General features: G+C 41.2%; 1 protein-coding gene and 1 long non-coding RNA gene across 4 annotated transcripts in view; both read left to right on the top strand.

The window, feature by feature from the left end:
• rnf152 (ring finger protein 152) overlaps positions 1–19,141 on the top strand; it is a 54,760-nt gene extending 35,619 nt beyond the window's left edge. For all 3 annotated transcript variants that reach the window (XM_034862188.1, XM_034862187.1, XM_034862189.1), the window contains one exon: positions 17,600–19,141. In XM_034862188.1, coding sequence (XP_034718079.1) covers positions 17,792–18,427 — 636 coding nt within the window. In that variant the 5' untranslated portion in view covers positions 17,600–17,791 and the 3' untranslated portion in view covers positions 18,428–19,141. The remainder of the gene's footprint in view (positions 1–17,599) is intronic.
• Positions 13,175–23,917, top strand: LOC117937939. Its single transcript, XR_004655290.1, has 3 exons — positions 13,175–13,186; positions 13,887–13,893; positions 22,356–23,917. It is a non-coding gene; the product is annotated as an uncharacterized LOC117937939 (long non-coding RNA).
• The last annotated feature ends 1,710 nt before the right edge of the window (positions 23,918–25,627 follow it).

Genomic DNA, 25,627 nt, shown 5'->3' with positions numbered 1-25,627 from the left:
CCCCCCCCCCCCCCCCCCCCCTTCCAGTGGAGATTTGGTACTGTAGCGTTTGCTCTGAGAGGTTAACTTCATGTTTGTCATGTTGATCTAGAAAATATGTCAAAGTAGAACAACAGCAGAGTCTCTGGCTGGGATTTATGCAGGAACCCGGGTTCAAACTCTGAATCTCTGTATATTTGTATCCATATGCCTAATTTTCAGGGGCGGATTGGGGTTACAACCTGCCCAATAATTCAAACTGGCCAGTTCAACCCCCACTTTTTGAGCAAACATGTTTAAATATTGTTAATATGTTCTGCCTTCACATGTTTTTATGTCATCGTCAGTTGAATATCTTTGAGATTAAGTTTTGTTTGACTTTCACTTTTTTCTGTTATCTTCATAAAAACCAAACTATTAATCAGTTAATACAAACATTCAGATTCTGAGCTCAGCATTAAAGCGTGCTCGCAGATCAGAGCTGAGACTCCCCGACAGCCCCGAGGTTCATGAGCAACACCTGATACTGCCACACACACACACACACACACACACACACACACTACGGACACTATACACCTTTAATCCTGACAAATTGCCACCACGGTTACTGCAGAGTCCCTTTCTAAAGCCCTTTATCTGCCTTGCCTGCCTGTTCACCGGCATACAGCTGCTCCGAGATTCATTCTCCAATCTATAACGTCCCCAACAGGGCCCATTATCTTAAGTGAGTGTCGATAGGATGCTGAGAGGTGCACTCTTTTCCTTCTTCATGTACAAATGAGCTGCATGAGTCCTTTCAGAGCTGTACCGTGCGTGTATATGTGTGTTTGGGCTTGTAACCAATTCGGTGTAAGTGCTGATGAATAACTGGCCTCTGTAATCGGCTGCACATTGCCCTGTACATGCAAATGTATATGTGTACGCTGCAGGGCTTTGATGTTGGAGCTTTTGTTGTCATCCTTCATGTTGTTACCGGCATCACAAGGTCCCGCTCTGCTGTCAGACGCACCAACATCGCACTGCCTTTAAAGACTGTGAGCTCGCCAGTCAGGGATAAGGCGTGTAGGAAGCTCATTTAGTTGGCAACATCTTGGGGACATTTTCTGGGGGATGATTGAAAGAGAAAGTATTAAAAGCTGTCCTTTTTTAGTGAGAATTGGCGAGCCAAGGTTCATTTGGACAGAACCATGACTTTTCCTTTCTCTCTTTTTAATAAAAGAACTAGAAACTGATTTACAGTCCCTCATAAATCACAGAGGACTGGGTTTTTGTTTCAAAGGTCCCACGATATGGTGCTCTTTGGATGCTTTTATATGGACCCCAGTGGTCCCCTAATACTGTATCTGAAGTCTCTTTTATATAGACCTTAGTGGTCCCTAATACTGTATCTGAAGTCTCTTTTATATAGACCTTAGTGGTCCCTAATACTGTATCTGAAGTCTCTTTTATATAGACCTTAGTGGTCCCTAATACTGTAACTGAAGTCTCTTTTATATAGACCTTAGTGGAGTAAAAAACGCCAAAGGCACCTGACCAAGCATTGTTTTTCAGTTTTTTTGATGTGCCGGGAGGTAGAATGTGATGCTAGGTGACTGAAAAGAGATGCCCAGACACGACTGTGTCTTGTTTGTCCCATCAAAAAACACAATTAAGCTTATTTTCCAACACAACTGATGGATTGTCAACTTTAAAAACCTTCATACCAACGTTCCAATACCCAAACTACCATCCTATTTACTCTGACAGACAAAAGTATGTCCAAATACATAGTATGTCAAAGACTGTATGCCAGAAATACCAGGATGTAGGGCTGGGTACTAAATTTAGTACTTTTTAGGCACTGATCGAATTGCCTAGAAAGTAGTAAGTATTAAAAAATGCCTTGTCATTCAATACCCAATTTTAATACCTAAGGAGTAAATCTCATCAGCGTCATTCAGCCAATAATCATGCAGCATGCTTCTACCAAGAATTTAATAGTGCATGTGATTGGCTGTCTGTTGTTACACATCATAGAGACACGCAGGAAAAACTCTTCTTTACACAGAGACTTTTGCTCACTACTTCTACTTGCTATGAAAAACCAGTCTCGGTTGACCCCTAGTGCCGATCATCTGGGTTATTTTTGGCTCCATGAAGGCTACATCATCATCTGGAGGCTACATACGCTACTGAGCAACTCTCATAGGAATGCCTCGGAACGCTGTATCCACTTCTTATAATACAACCACGCCTGCTTGCTTGCGTTTCTCTAAATGCTTCTCGTGTTGTCACATTGCTGAAGATGTTATCAGAACTCACATGTGTGTTGTCTATTTGCATTTGCAAGTTGAGTTGTCCACTACAGTGAACCGTAGAGGCGGCCCCGTACAGGGACTGTGAGGTCACCAGTGTAAAAAAGTAAATTGGCATGATTCTGACAGCCGGCAGCACCTAGAGTATCAGTAGGTGCTCCGTCCTGATGGATGTGTTGGAGGAGGACCTGAGGCGTGACTCTGGAGCTACGTGCCAATCATAGTATCGGCCCGTTTGTGTTTTCACCGGCCGGAGGTGTCCGCGCTGACATCCGTCTCTGTGAAATATTCCTCTCCTTGGCTGGGCGTCAAACGTGTCCTCAGCCTCGCCGCTGTCTGTCTCACTAAAAGAGATGGAGAGGGAGAGCAAGGAAGGGAGGGAGGAACGGATGGTGTCAAAATAGCTGATGAAAGACATCACGGCCGGTGTAGTAGCAGGTGGCCCGGCAGCCTTCAACTAGAGCTGTGCAATTAATCAAACTTCTAATTGCGATAGATAGATAAAATAATGTATACTCTATTAGTCCCGCGAGGGGAAATTACAATTCGCACTCTGTTGATATTACACACATTACACACACATGCTCGGTACCTATACATGCACTAATGGTGAGATCGGCAGTGCTCAGGAGGTGAACTGGCATCTCTCCAGCTACCAGTCCACCTCCACTTTGTATCCCATACATCACTTTTTATACCTGTCCAAAGTCTTGGTGGGATAGATACCAGATAGATAGATGGATGGATGGATGGTTGGATCGATAGATAGATAGATAGATTGATCTTTTATTAGCGGCTCTTTCAGTAGTGTGCATAAAGAACAAAAGTTAAGTAAACAACTAAAAATTGACCAAAATAATCATGATTATGATTTTCGAGCAGCCCTATATCAACCTCATTTCCTAATACTGCCAGATAATCCTTGACTTAGCTTTACAGGCTTTATTCATTAATGCTGTCAGTGAGTCCTTCGCTGCTCCTGTCCAGTATAATGTAATTTTCTTTTTTAAAGTGTACTTTATAACAATCGTCCCTTTGCCGTACTACAGCTGTTACTTAATGAATTCTGCTATCTATACTTCTACTTTGCTCAGTTTGTCCTTGTTTCTAAGATGTTAAGTTGCACTTTGAATAAAGAGATTAAACAGTCTTAATTGGTGTATACTCAAATGATTTTGGATTATAATAAAGACATATTTCAACTTGCTTGAAAAAACGGATTCAAAAAGACAGAAAACGGCGAGAGGTCTGCCGTCCACTCACCACTTAAAAGCACCATGGATTGACAGTCATGGTGCAGTTTATGGAGCAATGCTATTAGTACCTCATTAGTCATGTTTCCATAAACATATTTTCACACGCATTTTGAAGCATCGGATTAGAATATGTTGATGGAAACAACAACATTTGAAAAAATATTCTCAAATTCGCAAAAAAAGTTTACGCTCTCTTAAGTTTTAGAAAATAAAACCAGACGGACAATGAACTGTAAAAATGACCTTCGGTCCCTGAGGGCTAAGACCAACACGGTTGTCGATTTCCCGTCCAGCGCCCATGTCGTTTATGTAGCAAATGCACCTGAGCCCTACTGTGCACCCATGGGCGAGCTGGTCTTACAGGGTGGTGTGTTCAGGTGCATTCTTGGCATTTTGCTATCTTGAGGCAGCGTAAAGTGATCATGCCATTGATCAACAAAAACATGTTCTAAAGTAAACAACTGAAAACATATGTATGAAATGTGACACAGCATATTTTATAGAATAGGAATAGGATAAGATCTGGAATTTACTAGGATTGACACTACCTGAGGTGTCTCAAGATAACTTTTGTTATGATTTGATTCTATAAATAAAATTGATTTGAATTGAATCTCCTCGCACACTTTCACTTCACACTCAAGCAGATCGGCTTATTTTCCTGAAAATCTTTGACTTGCGCCAAGACACAAACGCTCGTGGCTTTTAAAGGGAAAGGGAGATGACACTGATTGGTTTATAATAATAATAATACATTTTATGTATATAGCGCTTTACATGTATTCAAAGACACTTAAAACTGTTGAGCAATAAAACCAACTCATAAAACAAGCATATTTAAAGCAATTAAAAACAATGAAGCCAGTAACTATCAGATGAGAACTGTAAGACTATTGTAGGTGGAAGGCTAATCTTTAGAGGTGTGTTTTGAATGTGTCCAGGTCAGTACTGTCCATAGACCGATCATATTAATGGACAGAGCATGTGTAACGTCACCCATTGGTTTGAGGAGATCTGCTATCGTCGTTGAGTTCGCCGTCCAGTTTAGATGTCTACACACTCGTCTTACACTCTACGTCACATTACACACTTTGACTGGTAATCACATCATAGCCACGCCCTATAACACCCCCTGCTTTATTGCTGATTTTAAAATCAACAAGATCAACAGTTTTTTATTAATATATTTTGAAATAGCACATATTCTGACAGGTCAGTTGACGATGGATTTACTAACCAATCAAATGAAATACTTGATAAAATGAAGATACTTCATCTCAGTGATGCAAAAAATTACATAAACATCAAACGTTGTCATGAATAGATTATTAAAGCAGAGTTCAGGGCATGGGTTTTTCTGTTTCTGAGTGAGACGGAGCTGTCTTTTGGGATTTTCCATCCGTCTGAATTGACACATTTTGGATTTTGCAGAGTGGAGACGGAAAATGAGATGAGCTGGAAATCGCATTTCACGTTTCCATAAGGAGCCGGAGGGAAAGACAAACCTGTTGCTGTTGATGCCAAACAGAGAGTCAAAGCAGCACACATGTCCTCTGTGGGAAGATGTCCTGAGGATTAGTAAGATACGAAAGAGTCCGGATGGGAGGAGGGACTGTCTCAAGGTCTGTTCACAAAGATAGGAAGACAGTGTTGCACTCTAGGAAACAAATAAAACGTCTGAGAACGGCTTTCTTCAAACTTCTCACAACATCGAATGTGAAATTATTCACAACAGTCCCGATTCTATAACCTTTTTCGATTTGGTATCCATCAGGTTAGGGAAATTCCCGTTACAGTACCAATTCTCTGCATTGTATATGAAAGATATTCTTAGAGAGCTTATGCCGTCAAACCTCATCATTTTTTGTATATAATTCCCCAATTGACCCCCAAAAAAGTCAGTTTTAGTATTTTCAAGGGAAAAGGTTGATTTCAAGGTTATATTAATGGATGTCAGATTTCTAGAGCAGAGATCGATTTAACTGGAGAATGTGGGTTATTTAAAACCTAATCCTTACTGAATGTTGACGTATACTAGTCTGTGATTATCCTTCCTTTAATAATTCTAAAGAATTCATAATTTTTGCTAAAAGAATTAGTTGTCATTTTCCATTAATGGCATTTGTTGGCCATGAATTCTATAAATAAGTGTAAAACTGTCAAAACATCCGCCAAAAAACTTGAAAAAGTGCCAAAAGTATTCAAAAAAAGAGATTAAAATTTCAGAAAAAGTGTTGATTTTCAGGCAAGGGCATGATCCAAAGGAAGAAACAACAAGGATTAGAAGTCCTCTCGATGCGGCTGATCTCAGGTTGTATCTCAGGCGTGCTTATTGTTTATTCTCAGTGCTGATTCACATGTCCCTTTTAATGATTGCAGGCAGACTGTTGACACGGTATGGATTACCGGCCACGCAGCCTGTCGTTGGTGGAGGAGACCGCAGGTTGTTGCGGCTTCACATTTCTACAATCTCATTTTAAAATGGGACTATTGTTTGATATTGCCTGGCAACAGCTCACACTCCATTAACCTTACAGCTCCGTTGTGCCACTTGAATCATCTCGAGTCCTTTCCTTGTACTCACGGTGATGTACCTACGTTCAATTGGCATTTTAAAACATAACTGCTTTGGGCAGAAAAGTAGCTCTAATGCGTCAGGTTTAGTGCGGTTTCCACACCATCAGAGCTAATGGGAAATCCAAAAGGAAAATAATCCACTATTTAACTCCCACCTACACAAAGGAGGACATTAATGCATGAAACTTGCTTTTGAATTCAGGGCCTCTTAGTGAAAGGTTAAGGACATTAACACTATATAATGTAACATTTGAGAGAGCTTATAATGTGTTATTCATGACTTAAAAGATGACTCACTGGTTTCACAGTTTTACGGACAATTACACATTTGTATCGTGGCTAGTTCAGGGCAAAAACTAACGATTGTTTTCATTGTTCTTATATCTTCTAGATACTATCTTGAATAATTGAGTAATTGTTTAGTCTAAAACAAGTAAAAAATAAATAGTGAATGCCCACAAAAGCCTGCCGATATTTAGTTTACTACAATTTAAGACAAAGACAGCAAATCCTCAGACCAGTGAAGGGAGAACTAGTAAATTCTTTGGTGCTACCATGTAAATAATTACTCAATAATTAAGACTTGAAGTGAAATCAAGTTGTCAGAAAGTATTTAAGTGTCTAAGACACCGAAATAGGCAGTTTATAGAAAAACAAACATTCCTTGAGGGAGGCTTATCCTCGATTTCCTCAGGCGTGTTCCTGATTCTCTTCGCCTGACACCTTGAGTTTTCCTCCTGGAAACCCAGCTGTGTGTGGGGAAGAGATTGCTTTGTGTAGTAGAGGATGTCGCCCGTCTCATTTGTCGGGGTTTGCCAATAATTAAGGCATCAAAGCACCAGTGAAAGACATCAAGGTGTTAAGGTGAACACGCAACAGTTTGGGGGCAGCTCTTAAAATGTGCTGCACCGTCACCTTGTCACTTGTACCACCTCTGGTCTTTCCCGCGAGGTTTTTGACAAAACAGCAGCGTTATGACAATGTTTGTCTCCTAGCAACAATCTCCCGTCTGTGGTTCAACTGACTCTTGAAAGCGTTAGCTCGTAGCGTTGCTGGGAGTGCGATAGATATTTGAGGTGCAGGTTGAACGAAAGATGCTTTGACAAATCTCTAATTGGGCTATTTTTAGGCATCCAGTGAACGTGTTTTTTTGTTTTTTTTTTAGTTCTTTTTCCACTCTAACGTTTACCTACTGAGTTTCTTCAAAACTCTTGTAGGTCTTTGTCTGTTTGTACACACACACACACACACACACACACACACTCACACTCCCGCTGTGTTCACTGATGTGCGAATGATCTCATACTCGCGGGTCGCGGTGCGTTCGCTGCCCGCCTGCGACGCGTCCTGCTGGATACCAGCTGCAAAAATGCACAATGTTAAAACCTGTCTTCTCAGCTAATGATTCTTATTTACCGCCTCCTATCAGACTTAAGAAGTACAAACCCAGACAGCGTGGTAGACTAACCTCTGAGAAAAAACACAATTCACTGCACATGCTCTTTTCCATAAAAGTCGGTGGTTTTCAAATGTCTTTTATTTTTTTTATTTTCTATCTTTTTAAGCCTCTTCAGAAACAGAGACCCCGAGGTCTGTCCTTAGCAGTACATTTTATTACCCTCTCTGTGGTGAACTCTTTTATTTAATAAGTGAATCAAAGTGTTTCCTACCACAGCGAGATGTACTCCATTTGAAGATATGAGACCTGCTCTTACAAAATGATTTCTGGCATGAGAGGGTAGGCACATTACGGCTCACGAGTTAAAGTTATGCGTCATTTAAAGAGCACTCTCACTTAAGAAATGTTTTCAAAAGAGTCATTGTCGTTTCTGAAATTGCTGAAACTTTCAGAATTTTTATTGTCAAAAGGGATATAAGACGATGACAGCACCACTGTCCCGCAGTTATTAATAGTTTTAAAATAATCCTTATTTACATAGTGTCCGCGAGCAGCCTCGTAGCTTAATTAAGTGTCAGTGCTGTTTGAAGTTTTGGGCAGAGCCTTTATCTCAGGTCTCCAGGATCTTTAGTTGAATCTTTAGATGGAGATCAGGCCTCTGGCTGCAGAAATCACAGCATTCACCTCTTTCATCTGCTTTGAAAATTGCACAATTTCTCCATGTGGAAGATGCCTTTCATCAAAGAGCAGAGAGGCCAGTGATTGATGATTTGTTTTGCTGGTGAGAGTTTTTGGACGCCATGTGACCTTGCTGAGCATTGATGGGATAGTGTAGGAGCAACGACACCCCTCCGATCACATGCATACATGTATGTGACCTAAATACATACATATACTTTACTCTTACATTTAAATCTCCAAACATATATAAATAGTGCAACTTTTAAAGAAGTAAAATACGCACACAAAATAGCTACTGTGTATGTACACTCACCTGTAGGATCATTAGGAACACCATACTAATACTGTGTTTGACCCCGTTTGCCTTCAGAACTGCCTTAATTCTACTTGGCATGGATTCAACAAGGCCCCACATTTGGTGCAATGTTGGCCCATATTGAGAGGATAGCCTCTTGCAGTTGATGGAGATTTGTGGGATGCACATCCAGGGCACAAAGCTCCCGTTCCACCACATCCCAAAGATGCTCTATTGGGTTGAGATCTGGTGACTAAGGGGCCATTTTAGTTCAGTGACCTCATTGTCATGGTTAAGAAACCAATTTGAAAGGGTTCGAGCTTTTTGACATGGTGCATCATCCTGCTGGAAGTAGCCATCAGAGGATGGGTACATGGTGGCCATAAAGGGATGGACATGGTCAGAAACAATGCTCAGGTAGGCCGTGGCATTTAAACGACGCCCAGTTGGCTCTAAGGGGCCTAAAGTGTGCCAAGAAAACATCCCCCTCACCATTACACCACCACCACCACCACCAGCCTGCACAGTGGTAACAAGGCATGATGGATCCATGTTCTCATTCTGTTTACGCCAAATTCTGACTCTACCATCTGAATGTTTCAACAGAAATCGAGACTCATCAGACCAGGTAACATTTTCCAGTCTTCAACTCTTGAGCTCTTGCAAATTAAAGCCTCTTTTTGTTATTTGTAGTGGAGACGAGTGGTACCCGGTAGGGTCTCCTGCTGTTGTAGCCCATCCGCCTCAAGGTTGTGCGTGTTGTGGCTTCACAAATGCTTTGCTGCATACCTCGGTTGTAACGAGTGTTTATTTCAGTCAAAGTTGCTCTTCTATCAGCTTGAATCCGTCGGCCCATTCTCCTCTAACCTCCAGCATGAACAAGGCATTTTCGCCCAAAGGACTGCCTCATACTGGATGTTTTTCCCTTTTCACACCATTCTTTGTAAACCCTGAAATGGTTGTGCGTGAAAATCCCAGTAACTAAGCAGATTTTGAAAAACACATGGATGGATTTATATACCAGATAACTAATCAATAAACCAAGAAAATAATCAACACACTACAAGTGCTTCTTGTTTATTGTTGGATTCACCAACAGACATTAAGGCTTTTGGTCCTGGAATGTCATAAGTGCCACTGGGTGTGCGGCCTGGACCTGGCCGGCTGCATTTTGTCCCCGAGCATCTTGTTGAGGCTGGGGGGAACGAGGTTCCTTGGTTTTCCTGGCTCTTAACAATATAAGCTCAACTTATCACTTGCGTTGGTGTTTAACATTGCCTTAACGCAACTTACTTTCGTCTCCATTTGTCAAAGGGTCAATTCAATAAGGTAAAATCTTACAAAAGAATTAGTAAATCTGACTCTGAATTTAATATAAACTTTTTAGTTGTGAGACATTTTGACAGGACTGCTGTTCACTTATGCAGCTTCATACATTTAGTCTCAGTTTTGGTAAATGTCTGTGTGTTGTCTGTGTTTGACGCCACTCCGACCAGAGCGGTAATTCAATCAGCACTGCCTCTCCTTTCTATTTTCCCGGGTGCATTTGTGTTTAACTGTGGAAAGGTCTTCTGTAGTTAAATATTAGCTTTAGAGAATGAAACCAAATACCTGGGGAGATGTACTGGACGAACACCACTGTCCTCCACCTCCTCCGATTGGCCGGCGTCCCAGCGGTGCAGGGGTTGGTGTCATGCTCGGGCAGATCTGTGGGGGCCGAGCTCGTTCAGCTGCCCTCTGCCAGCTCTAATGCTCACTGGCTCCTCAAGCTGGAAATTGCCATAATGTGTCCTGCAGTGGTCGGTTGCACAGGCCTCTTATCAGGGCTCCATCTGTGCTGACACACACACACACACACACACACACACACACACACACTCACTTCATCACACGTCATACTAAGTGGTGGTGGTGCAAAAACAAGAACATTTCAACACAGCAGAATACAAAAATTACTCAGTTTTATGAACACAGTGATAGTGATAAACCATGAGCATTAATCTACTTCAATAACAATATCATTATCAATAACTCCACTCCAGATGTTGGATATCCAGGCTACAGGGGTTCACTCCCATTCGGAGGCTCAACACTGATGTTAGGTGGTCAGTCTGACTCCCAGTGGGCATGCATGTTCATCCCTAAGGTGTTGGATGGAGTTGAAACCAGGGCTCTGTGTGACTTTGAAATATGTGGTTCTAGTAGTTTGGTCCTGTAACTGCCACTCGTGGGGATAATTGATAAGCTAATGGCTAACACACTAACCAGCAGAAAATATGCTAGCATAGCCATGCTAGCTTGCTAACTCTCAGTAACTGGAAAATAATTTCTGGCATGAAGACATATTTGTAAACCAGGCCTCTTTGTGTGGAGAAGTTTATACTCCAAGGAAGTTGAATAAAAGTGGATGGTGCAACATCGCTAAGCTAGCTAGCTTCCTCCATTATGGACTCTGTTAGTGCAGACATGTATTTGCCTGTTAAAAACCAACCAAAGTGGAAGACAAAGCGAGGGATTCATGGGGATTTACGCTGGAGATATCTCTTGTCATGACTCCATGACAAAAAGAAACTATATGCCAAATTCTTATATTTGTTTATTTTTTAATATTCGTACTTTAACCTTTAAAGCCAAGACATTATCCTCACACATTAAGGATCCGCACCATAGCATATTTTTCTAAAACATCCATACCATCCTATATTACGTTACATAACATGTCATTTAGCTGACGCTTTTACCCGAAGCGACGTACACTTGCTGTATATGTCAGAGGTTGCATGCCTCTGAAGCAACTAGGGGTTAAGTGTCTTGCTCAGGGACAAATTGTATCACAGTGGGATTTGAACCCATGTATCTTGCACCAGAGGCATGTGTCGCGTCCACTGTGCCATCACCACCCCCTATATGCTGTGACCTTCAGTCAAGGACTGACTGTACTCCATCCTTCTCGCCTGTGCAGTTATTCTGAAACGTATATGAAAAATGGGCTGCAGTATAAGTTAATTGATGTGTTCTGGATTAACACACTCAGGCGGACTGTGGAGCATAAAAAGCAGCCGCTATTGCCCTTTAGCCTCAGCCGCTAACTGCATGACTACTATAGCTGTGAAATGTACTCTGGAAGAAATGTTGACTCGCATCCAAAATGTGTGGGTGAGGAAATCAACACGCCAACTGTATGCAAATGCTGGCTCAGCACGCTGCCCACAGTCAAGACTAAGACGAGAACACATTTGATTTGACATGTTCATTTGTGTTGCTGCTAAAATCTCATTGCTGAAACGTGTCAAGATTAATTAACCGTTCTGTTAGCATGTCTGCTTTTATTCACTGGAAGAAAAACAAGCATCATGCATAACTGACAAGCAATTAGCATAAAATCAACACATGGAGCACCTGCATCCCAGCACACTGCATTTATCTGTCATTTTGAAATGAGTGAATGTGCATTGGCGAGTATTGGAAAGGGCCACAAATCACATGGACAGACTCCAAATGGAGCGTGTTCAGTTTCATTGTTTCCAGCTGATTTCAAAGTGATGGGAAATGTGTCTGCTCCTGACTCTTTGGTGTTCTGATATTTGATGAAGGAAAGACAGCGATCTGAGTTGTTTGGTTTATTGGAGAAGAGTTGAGCGGCGGCTTTAAATTTTGATGGACTCTGTTATCTTTTAAAATCTCAGGAAGAAACGGGTGAATATGGGCATCAGTCCAGAAATGATTTTTACTGCAGCCGTAGAGCTTTCAGTCCTTTTTTTAAAGAAAAAAAATTAATTTGTGTATTTGGTTGTGATAGCTATCTGAAAAGCATGCCAATGAAATTTAGTTGAATGTTCGACCGTGGGCCATGGACCAATTTGTGTCAGTCCAAAAATCCTTTGAGATAATTTGTTGTTATGATAAGAAGCTGCATCCAAATACATTCCAATGAATCACAATGGCACTTTGTGTGCAGTAGTAAGCCACACAATAATGTTTACATTACAAATGCTAAAAAAATATATGTCCACATTAGTTATTAGTGGTTCACCATGCTCTGAATTATTATCATTACTGATACATTGTCAATATCAATACAATACAAAATTTGGATTTGGGTACACACAGTGAACACAAATACAGCTGTATCATCAGAGCATATTTGCATTTCACAGATATATCAGTATCATTATTTTAGATTTTACGTATAATTGTTATTATTGTTATGATTTTTCTCTTTAGTTCATAAACACTGAATTGCAAGGATATGTTATATTTACTGTTAGTCATTTTATGATCATAGAAGGCTTATATTGGATAATTTGAGAAAAATCTTAACTCAAGGTCTACTTGCTAAGTTTTCCCCCACAACTTTCAACCACATTCTGAAAAAAACTAAACAATTAAAATATAAAAAAGAAAGAAAATATTGTCAGTGAAGACATTGAAATACAGTATCGTTTTGGTCAAACTAGTTTCCAAAGTGAAACATAAACCTTTTTTATTTTGTTTTCTCTGTTTAAAATGAAAATCATCCATGTGACTTTTAAAGAACAACCACATATTGTGTTAAGTCATGTTCTTAGTATTCTGGTTGTAGTTTGTTACATACGAAAAAGCCAGCCCATTTCGGGTAATGGCTTTGCACCTGCTCGATGTGAACATATGTCCTTAAATGTGCCGCCATGCACAGGCATTACATGAACGGTTACATCACACTGTGCATCATTATTTCACTGGTTCCAACCACCTCAGGGTTTGCAGATTACAGCGTTTTTCATCCATGCTGCTCACAGCCCACCTCCCTCCTCCTGCGTCCAGGTAGTTTATTATATCGAGCTCTGGGTGGAGCTGTGTGTGTGTGTGTCTGTGTCTGTGTCTGTGTCTGTGTGTGTGTGTGTGTGAGTACAGTGCGTGTATAGACGTGTGTGCATGTGTGGACGTCTGGCTGTGGCAGTTATTTTTAACTTCTGTCTGCTAGGACGAGTGCCCTTTCTCTCCGGCTGATTGTGTGTGGAGGCCCTGAGGGAATGTTTGTGTGTGTGTGTGTGTGTCTGTGTTTTGTTCAGTTTGTGTGTGTTTTTTGTTTGTTTTTTCCCGGCGGACCACAGGCATGTTGGGGTGGTGGAGGCCGTTGCTCGGTCACTCTGCATCATTACGAAGTCATACGTCCTTCCCTGCTCCCCTGATGACGCCACAAATACACTCCGAAGTATTAAAGAGAAGTCACGCTTTTATAGAAATAGACCATATAGAGAGGCTCAGTCAAATGCTAAACTTTCCTTCAGGTGGTTTCCAGTGATGTGTGTCCTGATTTGTCTTCTAGTTAAGAATCTTTGTTGTCTACAGCTGCAGCCGGGCCTTTTTTAAAGGGTGGTCGCGGGGGGGTATTTTTTGTGTTTTCTATGTTGGTGTGATAGTAAATGGGTCACAAACAGCATTCGCTGAAAAGCCAGTTTGCCCTGGTTACAGCTCAGTTGAACCGATAAATCATATTGTTAAGTTGCAGCCGTGGTCGCTCCTGGGGCTCCTCAACAGCTGACGCGTTCGGAGAAAAATGGACACCGGATGGCCGTGGTTTTACTGTTACCTTAGAAACATCTTGTCATCCTGAGTGACTACTGTGTCATCACGGCTGCGGAGAGTTGACGTTTGGAGCCGCAGTGAAACGGGAACTGTTAATCAAGATCTCAGATGTGACAGCCTAATGATTCTGATGTATATTCTACTGAATAGAGCTGCAACAATTCAAATATTGCTCATTCTCGACACACGACTCAATTCCAGGGCTTTGGATTTTGAATGCCACGAAATTGACTTTGGTGAATTGCTGCGGCTAATATCATTTTTTAATAATATCATATTTAGTTGTATTTATTGCGCCGTTTGATTCTAGTCCTTGTCATGAAAATGAGAGGGAAGGGGAAAAAAGGGACAAAAGTCTGAGGAATGTAAAGCAGAAGAGGAAAAGCTTTTTTTAGTAAGAAGGGGAGAAGGAAGGCAAGAGAGCGAGCGACTGGGTGTATGGGAATATTGAGCCACAAAGCGTTTATGTCAGATCAAAGCTAATCCTTATCTTTGGGGAAATGATGCAGTAATACCCTGGGCTGTCTCGCCCCCTCAAGGGCAGCTCTCTCTCTGAGCTTCCCTCTCCTGTGCGCCCGTATTCCTCTCTCCTCACTTCTCCATGAAACCTGTCAGGATTTTCTGGCACTTTTTCCTCGACCTTGACTCCGTAACGGTGTGCAGAAACTAGGTCAGCGGTGGAGTGCAGATTGAGGGGGCCCGAGGGGCGAAGGGTCTGGCTTCCGGAAATGGGTGGAGCGGGAGTGTTTCCCCTTGGGGAAGGCTGGCAGGAGGACAAAGGAAGGGGGCGTACATGAGGGCTGAAGCGGGTGATGCGGACGACCACAGCTAGGTTGACTTTGCCTTCATAGGTCACTGTCTGTAGTCTTAAAGCAAATTGGACACTAGGGGCGGGAATTGGCAGACGCCTCCTGAGACAATATCATCACGATACTTATGCCACGATACGATATTATTACGATTTAAACAGATTGCAAAATTCTGCAAAATATTGCAAATTATTACCTTCAAATTTTTTTCCAATTTTAAATGATGTCCACAAAAGGAAATGTTGTCAACATCTGTTTTATCTAAAAAATAAACAATTTGTATTTTTAAATCATTTTTTATTTCTGCAAAAAGGGATTGTTAAGCAGACATGATGGGGGGGGGGCTGCTATTTAAATTCCAAAGGCTAGGGGAACTTTATCAGGATGCATAGTATCCTGATCCATGAAATAACTGGCCTTTAATAATAAAAAATCTGCCTGCCTCTATGGGAATTTAACATATATACATATATAATTCTGTATTTTAATGAAGAACATTTATGTATTTACAATACATTAGTCATTCACAAAGACAATTGGTGTGCTTCAAAGGTTGAATTTTCCTTAATTTTTTGGAATAAGGCATTACAATCCATTTCCAAAAGATGTTTTTTTTTTTTTTATTCCTCTCCCACCAACTTTAGCCTGGGGGTGTAAACGTATGCAAGCCACTGTAGCCACTCTACATCTCTCCCCCAGGAAGAGCTGCAGCATGTTGCTACAGCCAAGGGCATCTTGTCTACCTTGTTTAGTCTGCTGCACTAACATTCAGCAGCTAGATATTGATGCGTCAATCGATGAAACGCTTCCTAAAGGATTTGGGTTTTGATAAGCAGATTCTACCTGGGATTTCAGTTCAATATAATGCAATCAAATCCTTGTCCTGTTGCAGTCATTTCCCACCGCCCAAGGTTGAATTTGATCGTCCTGTTTCACCCAAATGAACCAACCTAAAGGCCTCCAGACTGAATAAGCTGCTCCGAGCACGCCTGGTGTGAGCACACACTGTATCTGTCATTGCCGTCGCCGTGTCCCCACAGGGGGCCATGGCAAGTTTAATTGCCTGAGATGTTGTTTTTGATAAAGGACTGAGATGTACGGATTTGCAGGCCAATCGGTGGTCAGCTTTTTTTTTCTTCATTTCTATCACCACTTTTCTCTCCATCTCTCATTCTCCATCTGTCTCACTCTTCCCTCTAGCTGTCTACCCACAGTCAAGCCCAGAGGGACACCGGCTCTGTTACGATGGAAGCGAAAGAGAAAAATAGAAAAATCTAGTCATCTTCCATCCTCAGCAGTTTTCACACTTGACTATTTGGGCAAAAAAAATAAAAGGCAAAGTCGGCAGGACCCTGTTTAGTATTCATTGTTTCCTTGGTGCTATTTTGACAGGGTTTAATCATCTGTAAAAGAAAACTATCACGGCTTCCGCATGGATTAACACGGTAGACGTGATAATGCAAGAGGAGTAGGAGGAGGAAGAAATTGTTTATGGAGTCTGGGGCCTGAAGCAGACAGTTAAAGGAATTACGGGTAGCCATACTTAACACAGATACTGAGTCAAAGGGCCTAATGACCTGGCCCCTACTCCAGTCAGCTGGCAGCTGATACGTACAACGTGCTCTGTACATAAGACTCTATCCTTTATGATTTATGGTTTGACTGCAGCATCTCCCCTTACGCTGCTCATGAGCATAGGAACCCACGCCTTAGTGGACTAAAAGAGGACTAAAAAAAACCTTTTGGAAATTTATCTTATTGCCTTAATTAAAAAATGAGGAAAAATCCAACCTTTAAGGGCTCCACTTTTCTTTGTGAATGACTAATCAATCATCAATAAATAACTGTTCTTTCTTAAAATACATAGGGCGTGAGTATAGACACCCCTATGTTAAATTCCCATAGAGGCAGGCACACTTTTATATTTTAAGGCCAGTTATTTCATGGATCAGGATACTATGCATCCTGATAAAGTCCCCTTGGCCTTTGGAATTAAATACCCTCAAACCAGCTATTAGGCTAACTGAAATAACACCCTGCCAATCTCTAGGTACTTCATCAGGAGGATTTTTTTATTCCTCTTTTTAGACAACTTAAGCTGGGGTTCCTATACTCATCAGCAGCACTGTATCTTCGCTCCCTGCTGTGAGATCAGTAGTCTGTAAAAAATGTTTGGGATGTTTGGCGCCATTTACAAGTCGTAAAGGGCCAGGAAGTCTGCAAGTTTTAGCTCTTTAAATACAGATCATGCATACTTCCGAATATTTTTTTAAACACTGGGGGGCTGCCAAGCCCTGATTCATGCATGTGTACAACTGATATGTTCACACTCTTATGAATGCTTTTAATGAAGTAATAAAACAATGACAAATGTGGAATTACATTTTCTCCATTCTACACATTTAAGTGCACACAAACATGCATATCTCTTGTACTTGTTCTTGACAGCTTAAGTTGAACACCTTCAAAAGGGTGGGTGTGTGGGGGGGGGGGCAGTTTTGTGTGGGTTGATTTTAAGGAAAAGGAAATGTAACTTTGGGGTAGTGGTTAAAGTTACGTATGCTCAGTAGTGCTGAGGGTTATGATTCTAGGATTAGAGAGTAATCATGTAGAAAAAGTGTATTAAATATGAATGTCCAGAGAGCAGTTTTATTAATAAGTACCAAAGTACTCTCCACAGCTTTCACTGTTGCTGCCGTCATTGTCTCACCAATGATTTCTCTTCTGTTCTGTTGCAGATGGATGACCATGTTGCCACCAAAGCGCTGTGACATCACTGTGAAGTCGTGGATGTTGGTGGACGGCGTGCTCTCTTAACTTCACTTAGAGCTGTGCAGCCTTTCTAAGGAGACCCGTTTGACACACCTCGTCCTAAATAACTGCTGTTGTCTGCCAGTAAATATAATTAGGGACCACCTATCTTTTATAAAATGGAGACTCTTTCCCAAGATTCCATTCTGGAGTGCCAGATCTGCTTTAACTACTACAGCCCTCGCCGGCGGCCCAAACTCCTTGACTGCCGACACACGTGCTGCTCGGTGTGTTTGACCCAGATGCGCAGCAGCCAGAAGGAGATTCGCTGCCCCTGGTGCCGTGGCGTCACCAAGCTCCCGCCGGGCCTGTCCGTGTCCCAGCTCCCGGATGACCCGGACATCATCACTGTCATCGCCATCCCTCACGCCTCTGAGCACACACCCGTCTTCATCCGACTCCCCAGCAACGGCTGCTACATGCTGCCGCTGCCCATTGCCAAAGAGCGGGCGCTAGGCCTGCCGGGGGAGCTGGGATGTCGTTTCTTGCCCGGTGGCCAGCAGAAGGGGGTGACCGTGGTGACCGTGCCCGAGCAGCAGCCCCTGGGCTTGGCTATGGGTCTGGAGGGGGTGGGGCTGGAGGGAGGCGAGGTCGAAAGGAGAGTTACTGGCCCGGTGGGAGGAGGGAAGGGCTCCACGTGGTCCGGCGTGTGCACCGTGATCCTGGTGGCGTGCGTGCTGCTCTTCCTCCTGGGCATCGTGCTGCACAACATGTCTTGCATCTCCAAACGTTTCACTGTCATCTCCTGCGGCTGAGGACGGGGGGAGGCACCTCGGATTGCCTCAAGCACCCCCATCCCCACCCTCCCCCCCTGGATTCCTCTCCTCAGGACGGGACTCTGCTGAGGAGAGGGGACTAAACTCTCATCATGGGCATCCAAGGAAACTACAGAGCAATGTAGGATGAACAGATGAAGAAGAAGAAGAGGGCAGATCCACAAACAGTCCAATTTTCTTTATTTGGCAGACTGAAATTAAAATGGAAATACAGATACAAACCACAATTTTTGTTTTTGAAAAACCCTGAAAACTCCCGTCCTTTGTCTGTCCTTACATTTTGTCTAAAAGAATGCTTTTGGAATTACTCCAGTCAAGTTTTTGGCCAGCTGATGTGTTTTTGGCCAGCTGATGTGTTTTTTGGCTTTGGGCCGATCTGACACTCACTCACACTTGCGACTGATGGATTGCCTGTTTAGTCTGTGGTTTGTGGAAGTGCATCCGATATCATAGTGTTGTTTAGCTGAGTATAGGTTCTTAGTGCGGTGTCTCCAGCTGGTGCTGCAGTACAAAGAGTCCGGATTTGGCTGCTCTCCGTCCTCTGATAGCTGCAGGCATTAACTGTGCAGGATCAACGTCTGGCCCATCTTGGGAGATTTAAAATCAACACAGCTTTTTTCTCCTTTCATGTTCAGAACGAACTGTTGCTTCAATGGCCCTGTGTAGTTGGCAAAGGGATTGTTGTAAAAGAAAGACAAAACCTGGATTGTATTGTTCATTCATGCCATCCTATTACAGACCCCACCTTAAAACACAGGGAGTAGTGAGTTGCTTTACTAGGTCTTAAAAGGTTTCATTGCTGTTACAATTAGGCAATGAAGAGATTGGTCGGTAGTTAAAAATTGCAAAAAATGTGTTTTCAGCTTGTTTTGCAGTTTTTTTTCTCTGTTATATCTTTTTAAATTCAATATCATTGGGTTTTAGGTTGTTGGTCAGACAATGCAAATAATTTGAAGACACTTTGGCTATCAACAATTGCAGTTGTCACTATTTTCTGACAATTTCTTTACTAAATGATTAATTGAAGATCTAATTGACTGTTTAATTAAAATGATCACTAGTTACTGTCCTCTTTTGAATGTGGTGAGAAAACTGTACAGCCTATGGTAGGATACTAGCAGCTAAAAAATTTACAGGCTATCTGATAAACAAAGAAATTACTTAACACGCTGTATTTAGAACTGAAGAAATGTAAAAAAGGAATAGTTTGACATTTTGGGAAAGTATTTACATTCTGTCCAAGCGGTAAATCGATACCCCTCCACACTGGCTGTGTGCTAGCCAGTAGGCGATTAGCCTAGCTTAGCATGAACTGGAACGGGGGGGGCAGTTAGCCTTGCTCACTTTATCAACACCTCTTTAATTAACACGTGTCTCAGTTGTTTAATCTGTACACAAACAGAAATGTAATTTTGTGCTAGGTGCTACATGCCACTTGAGTTACAGTAAATTAACTCCCTGTATAACTGCAACCTTTTTTTTGTATAGTATGTCAAACAAAATAAAACAAGTTTTAGGCAAGGCTAACTGTTTTCCTCAGCTAGCTAGCTAGCTAGCTAGCAGTGTTGGCTCAATGGTACATGAGCAAACCTAAGCTTTCAATTACTATACAGTTTAAAGGAACAAAATCAAACATGTTACAGTGATATGTGAGCTTTAGCTGTGAAGGTGTGTTTTTGAAACTTTAAGGAAGGTTTTACTCGTAGGCTATATGCTATATGCTACATCCAATGTGAACATACAGCTCTCCATAAAACTACAACTTAACATGTTAAATGTTTAATTACAGTTTAAACCAACAAGATAAAACATGTAACAATAATTTGTGAGCTTTACCTGTGAATGTAGGTGACTGCCCCTGCTTCCAGCCTTTATGCTAAGCTAATCTGAAGCTTATCTTCTCCAGGCCATAGCTCTGTACGTGAGAGTGGTACCGATCTCCTGGTAAGAAAGCTAATATAAGCGTAACGTCAAACAATTTCTTCAAATAAATGTAATGAAAAAAGTGCACATTCAGGGCAACTTCTCTCTGTTTTCCAGTATGTTTTCCCACGGATGCTGAGTGTGTAATCTTTCATCGATTAGTTAACTGACCTTCTCCTTTTCACCCTGACCTGCAGACAAACATCCTCTAAAGACGGACTCTCCGGCTTTGACCAGGTCTTCGCCGGCAGCCCACGCACCATCGACCCCCTTCATCGTAATACCTTCTTAAATATAGAAAAAACAGTGGATAAGGGCTCAGCAGTGCAATGGTGTGTGTTTATGTGCGAGAGTCATTAATAGGTCAGTAAGGGGTCACGAGTAGGCGGGCGGTGCAGGGTTCCAGTTAATGACGGCCGTATCGATTGATCTGCTTTTGAATATCTCTCGCATCCGCAGAGATGGATGCTTCTCTTACTTTTACAATTTTATATGTTGAGGCAAGCAAATTGTCAGTTTACTGTATCTTTAAAGCAATGGAGTGTATAGCACACACAAACAGGTTGAACTCTTTTGTACAGCAGCCTCGTCATGTACAGAATGATTGTAATTTCCGTGTCTTTTTCTGGTAACTATCTTTTGTTGACACGTTTTACTTGGTTAGTATTAAGATTTGAGATTTGGGAGTTCCCTCTCTCTCTGTATGTCTTAAAGAAACAAACATTGTTCAGTACACTTCAGGGCACTCATGACACAACAGGAAAGAAAGTGTTACATACACACAAATACATGTAATCACTTAAAAATAAATACACTTGTTTAAGAAACGGTATGAGGAACTTTGTTTGAAACTAAGGCTTTCTTTAATCTATTTTAAATTCCCCATATCAACATGATTTTACCACCATACTCGGATAGAAAACAGTGAACTTTCTTTAAAAATAAGCATAACTTGTCTTTGATGTACATTTATTTGGATTTGGCAACTGATATCACCATGACTTCAACAAAGCAATGTCTGAGTCTCTTCTGAGCGTTGGGGGGGGGAAGACAACCACCATTCATTTAACCATCCCAATGACTCCAAAGCTGTTCAGTTAAGAAACCCTTTATAGTTCCCCTTTAAATGGATTAAATCAGGAGTTTTCGAACATTTTGTGTGTCGCATCAGTACAACAGGCTTTTTAAAAGAGAGTTTACGGCACGCGACGGCTGCCACATACTTAATTTACTATTTCCTCAAGCGGCTGAGGGCCTAATCAGGTTCCTTTTGAACAACAGCCTTATTTCCATAGCAACAACACTTGGATATAGTCAACATTTCAAAAGCTTTGGCGGTTTTAAGGGATTATTAATCTTCAGTTTTTCCACTTAAGAATGCAGCCGCAAAACATTTCAGAAACGTGACGGCCGAGCACCACTGGCCTATTTTAGTAATTTTGATGGGAATTTAATGGTAAAATGACAGTTTAAAAGACTATTATTTTATATATATATTCTTTTATTTTTTTTTTGCTTGACCACCCTAACGTACCACTAGTGGGAGTGACTGGATTAAACCTTGTGTTGTCTTCACTTTTGGGACCCTCTCGGGTCCCTCGGGTCAAATTGACCCGGGCGTTATTTGGGGTTTTAAAAACAATTCTGAAATAAAATTTTAATTCATAATCAATTATCAAATATTGCCTTTATCACAATTTCAAACAATTATGATAACATATATGTTTAGGGAATGCAATCAATCTCTACTAGAACACAATTTAAATGGAAGTGTGATTCATTTTTTTGTCATAAGGTTACAATACATGTTAAAAATCCACTAACATAAGTGTAATTTCCAGAATAATTTTCTGAATTAAGTCAGGAATACATGTAAGGCCATTGATTTTTAGGTAGAAAAAATGTACTTAAAAAAATAAAATGTACTATTTATTTCCTTGTAAAAATTGTAAATGGGTCAATTTGACCCGAATACCATACAGAGGTTAAATCATAAACATACTTCAGCCATTTGGCAGCTCAAGGCTTCCTACCCAGGAATATTCTGTTATGAAAGCGTTTGGGCAACAATAGGGCAACTGTTTGTTTTGCAGATGCGGTGAAGGTCAGCTGATCTGGTTCATGTGGGACATGCACGCTGGTTGCAGCTCCTGCTGTTGCTATGAGACTATTCTGAAAGTCCTTTTGAAGTGCGGCGCTGCTTAGCCGAACATTCGGCGCTCTGTCGGCTCTAGAAAACGTGTGAAAATGTCTCGGCGCTTGAGGTTGAAGTGGTTTTCTCCCGCGGCTCGCTATAACTCCGAAGTGAATCATTTTTGGGGTAATCTCGATGAAAGCTATGTAACATACTTAATGTTGGGTTTATAGCTTGCAAAATGCTTTATAAATTAGTAATAAACCATTTATATGAAGAACTTTTATTTTCAGAGCAAAGTGTTTAGGTGGTGTATCTTCTCCACCATGTTTTCTTATCAAACACTTTAAATCCCCAATAGTCAACAGACTGCTCCAACTGCCATTTATGTGTTTTTACCGATTCATATAGCATTTATAGTGAAGGGAATTTACAAAATAAGCCATGTTTAAAAAAAAAAAAGTAGTATTAAGGAATCTTTGATTTTAGTATGATAATTCTGCTGGAATTCACTGTTATGATTCTTTAAGCATTTGAGTTGGGGGGCGGGGGGGACTGAATAAAATAATGGAAGAAGGAACAATGACTGTATCCCAGATTAGACACAGTCTTTACTGTTCATCATCATGGGATATAACGCTCACAAGTACATCACACATTTATCTGTTCTGAGAGTTTTGAGCTATCTGCCACCACCACAAGACAATGGAGGAAAATGGGATTTCAATTTTGTTGCTTAAAAAGGTGAAAAAGTCAACAGTAACTCTATATCTCTCCAGACAAATGTCCCCAAACCCATGATGCATTTCAACTATTTGCTGTGATCTCTTATTGATTTTAATCACAGTAACAGAGACTCACTTTCTAGAAAGGGTTGGTGCTTTTGTATTATTTTAGAATTCAATATGTCTCAGTTATTAACAGAAATGGACAAATTAAACCAGCACTTTTGGTGAGATACCACTGAATAAGTGCTGTAAGTGTAAAGATATGCTTTTAGTCGTTTGGATGAACCAGGCCTTTTGAAGCTTTAGTGCATAGCTTTTTTTTATATTAATAAACTTCTGTTACACTCAAGCCATTTCTAAATGAGTTGATACGAAGCTAATTAAGACTATCAGCTCCACACATCTCTCTCTGTATTTCTCAGTATGGCTATGTATTTTCCAATAATTGTGTCGTCTGTCAACTTTCATACAGAGAAACTCAAGTGAAGATAATAACTTCTTCTGAAGAGTCCATCCTGTTTTGGTTTTTGTTAATCCTCCGTGTTGTCATTGGCCAATGTTGCATTGCATTCACATGGGAACTCAGAAGCCGAAACTGGCAATGACGTAACACCCGAGTTGAATGCGTTCCATTTTCAAGTTGGGTTTTCATTGCTTTCGTTAGCTCTAGCCAGGTTAGCCATTGTTTGCTGTATATATTATAGCCATCGCCATTGGAAGGCCATATAACAACGCATTACAATATTTTTTTTCTGCATACGAACAGCGTAGCAACATGTCCGCAGACGTGTGTACGACTGAATTAGTGAGACACAAATAAAACACAGAAGTGCTTATAACTGTATGTTACTACAGATTTCACAACTGTGGATGCACAGAGCAGCCATGTTGGATTTTAGCTCGGGGTAGTCGGTGGTTCCCCAAGTTCAGAGCTCGTAAATCCGACGTCAGGGGGCGTGTTTCCGACTTTGACCTCGAGTTCTGAGTACCAATGGAATGTACTATTAGTAGTGGAGGAAGGGTGGGGGTAGTGCGCGATCAGAATTGTTGTCATTACTTTGAATTCCTCATGAGGGAGATAGAAACTACGCACTAGAGCTTTGATTCTCAAAGCATTATCAGGTCTGTTAAGCATATACTCGCTTTTTGGCTTCATAAATATTCATTATTCTTGTTTGAACCTTTTTCTTGCATTAAGAAATGATCCTGCAGCATCTGAAATGAATACACAATTGGATCTAAGCTCACACCTCAGTAAAACTCACCTTCTTTTTTGAGTTGTTATTTTTCCATGTTTTTGTCACAGCCAACTGACCCTGTGACCGCAGCAGGTGGGGTTGCTAGGAGATTTCCAACACAAAAACAAGCGTTAAATATTGGCTATTCACAAGATGTCTCATACAACCCACTTTCACAGCGGTCCTTCTCAAATCACTGGGTTATTGTCACCATTTAAAGAAAAGTGCAGTTGTTTTTGCTTTAGAGATTGTGTAAAGATTTGAAATGTAGGAAGAGAAGCCGAAAGAGACAAAATTGGAGATTGCTTTGCAGGAAATACAAACCAGTATTAACAGCTCTAACATGCTCGGAGTGATTATCCTCACAGTGGGTTTACATTCAGAATAGATGAACTTGTCTTTAGTCCTTTCCCTCTGCAAAATCCATCATGAAAGAGACATGTGATGTAACCGGGGGGTGGAGAAACAAATGCACCTTGTTTCTTTTTACCCTTATAGAGTCTGTACACTGCCGATGTATGACAATATTGATCTGAAGATGATAAAATCCCATCAGATAATGTAAAATGCTGCCATGCGCAAAACCAAGGACATGCACTTTGGCTTTTGGCTGCATGGCTTTTTTATATTTTCTTCTTGTTAAATGAAACCTCCAGTAAATAATGCTAAAGTTAAGACAGAATATTCTTAAATCGCCTGATCTTTAACATAAAAGGTATGTGCCTGTCATAATAAAACCTTTTCATATGTGATTTCCCTGTCATTTGAGACAATTACCAGCCTCTGAATCTCCTTTTTGTGCTCTGTAATCCTTTTTGTTTCTTCAAATCAAATGCTGTGCAACGTTTTTACAGCAACTGAAAGAGTGACGACTAGAGAAGCGTAGAAAGGAAAGCCTTGTCATTTCTGTGCCCGTGTGTTTGTAAAAATGCTGTGAACTTCATGTTGTAGTTTCCTGTTTTGTGTCGGGTCGAAGGACGGCTGACGACGCAAACAGCAGCTGTTTTTGGTGAACTATTAAAGCAAAACGCTCTGAATCTGAACAACATGGACTCCAGCGGTCTTTATTTCATTTGGCTTGATAATTGGCTTTTTCAACTTTGACACGAATGACGCAAGGCTAGCTGTTTCCCTAGTTAGCTAGCTAGGTGCAACA

Source organism: Etheostoma cragini, chromosome 22, assembly GCF_013103735.1.
Source record: "Etheostoma cragini isolate CJK2018 chromosome 22, CSU_Ecrag_1.0, whole genome shotgun sequence".
Taxonomy (NCBI): Eukaryota; Metazoa; Chordata; class Actinopteri; order Perciformes; family Percidae; genus Etheostoma; species Etheostoma cragini.
This window is presented reverse-complemented; position numbering and strand designations above follow the sequence as displayed.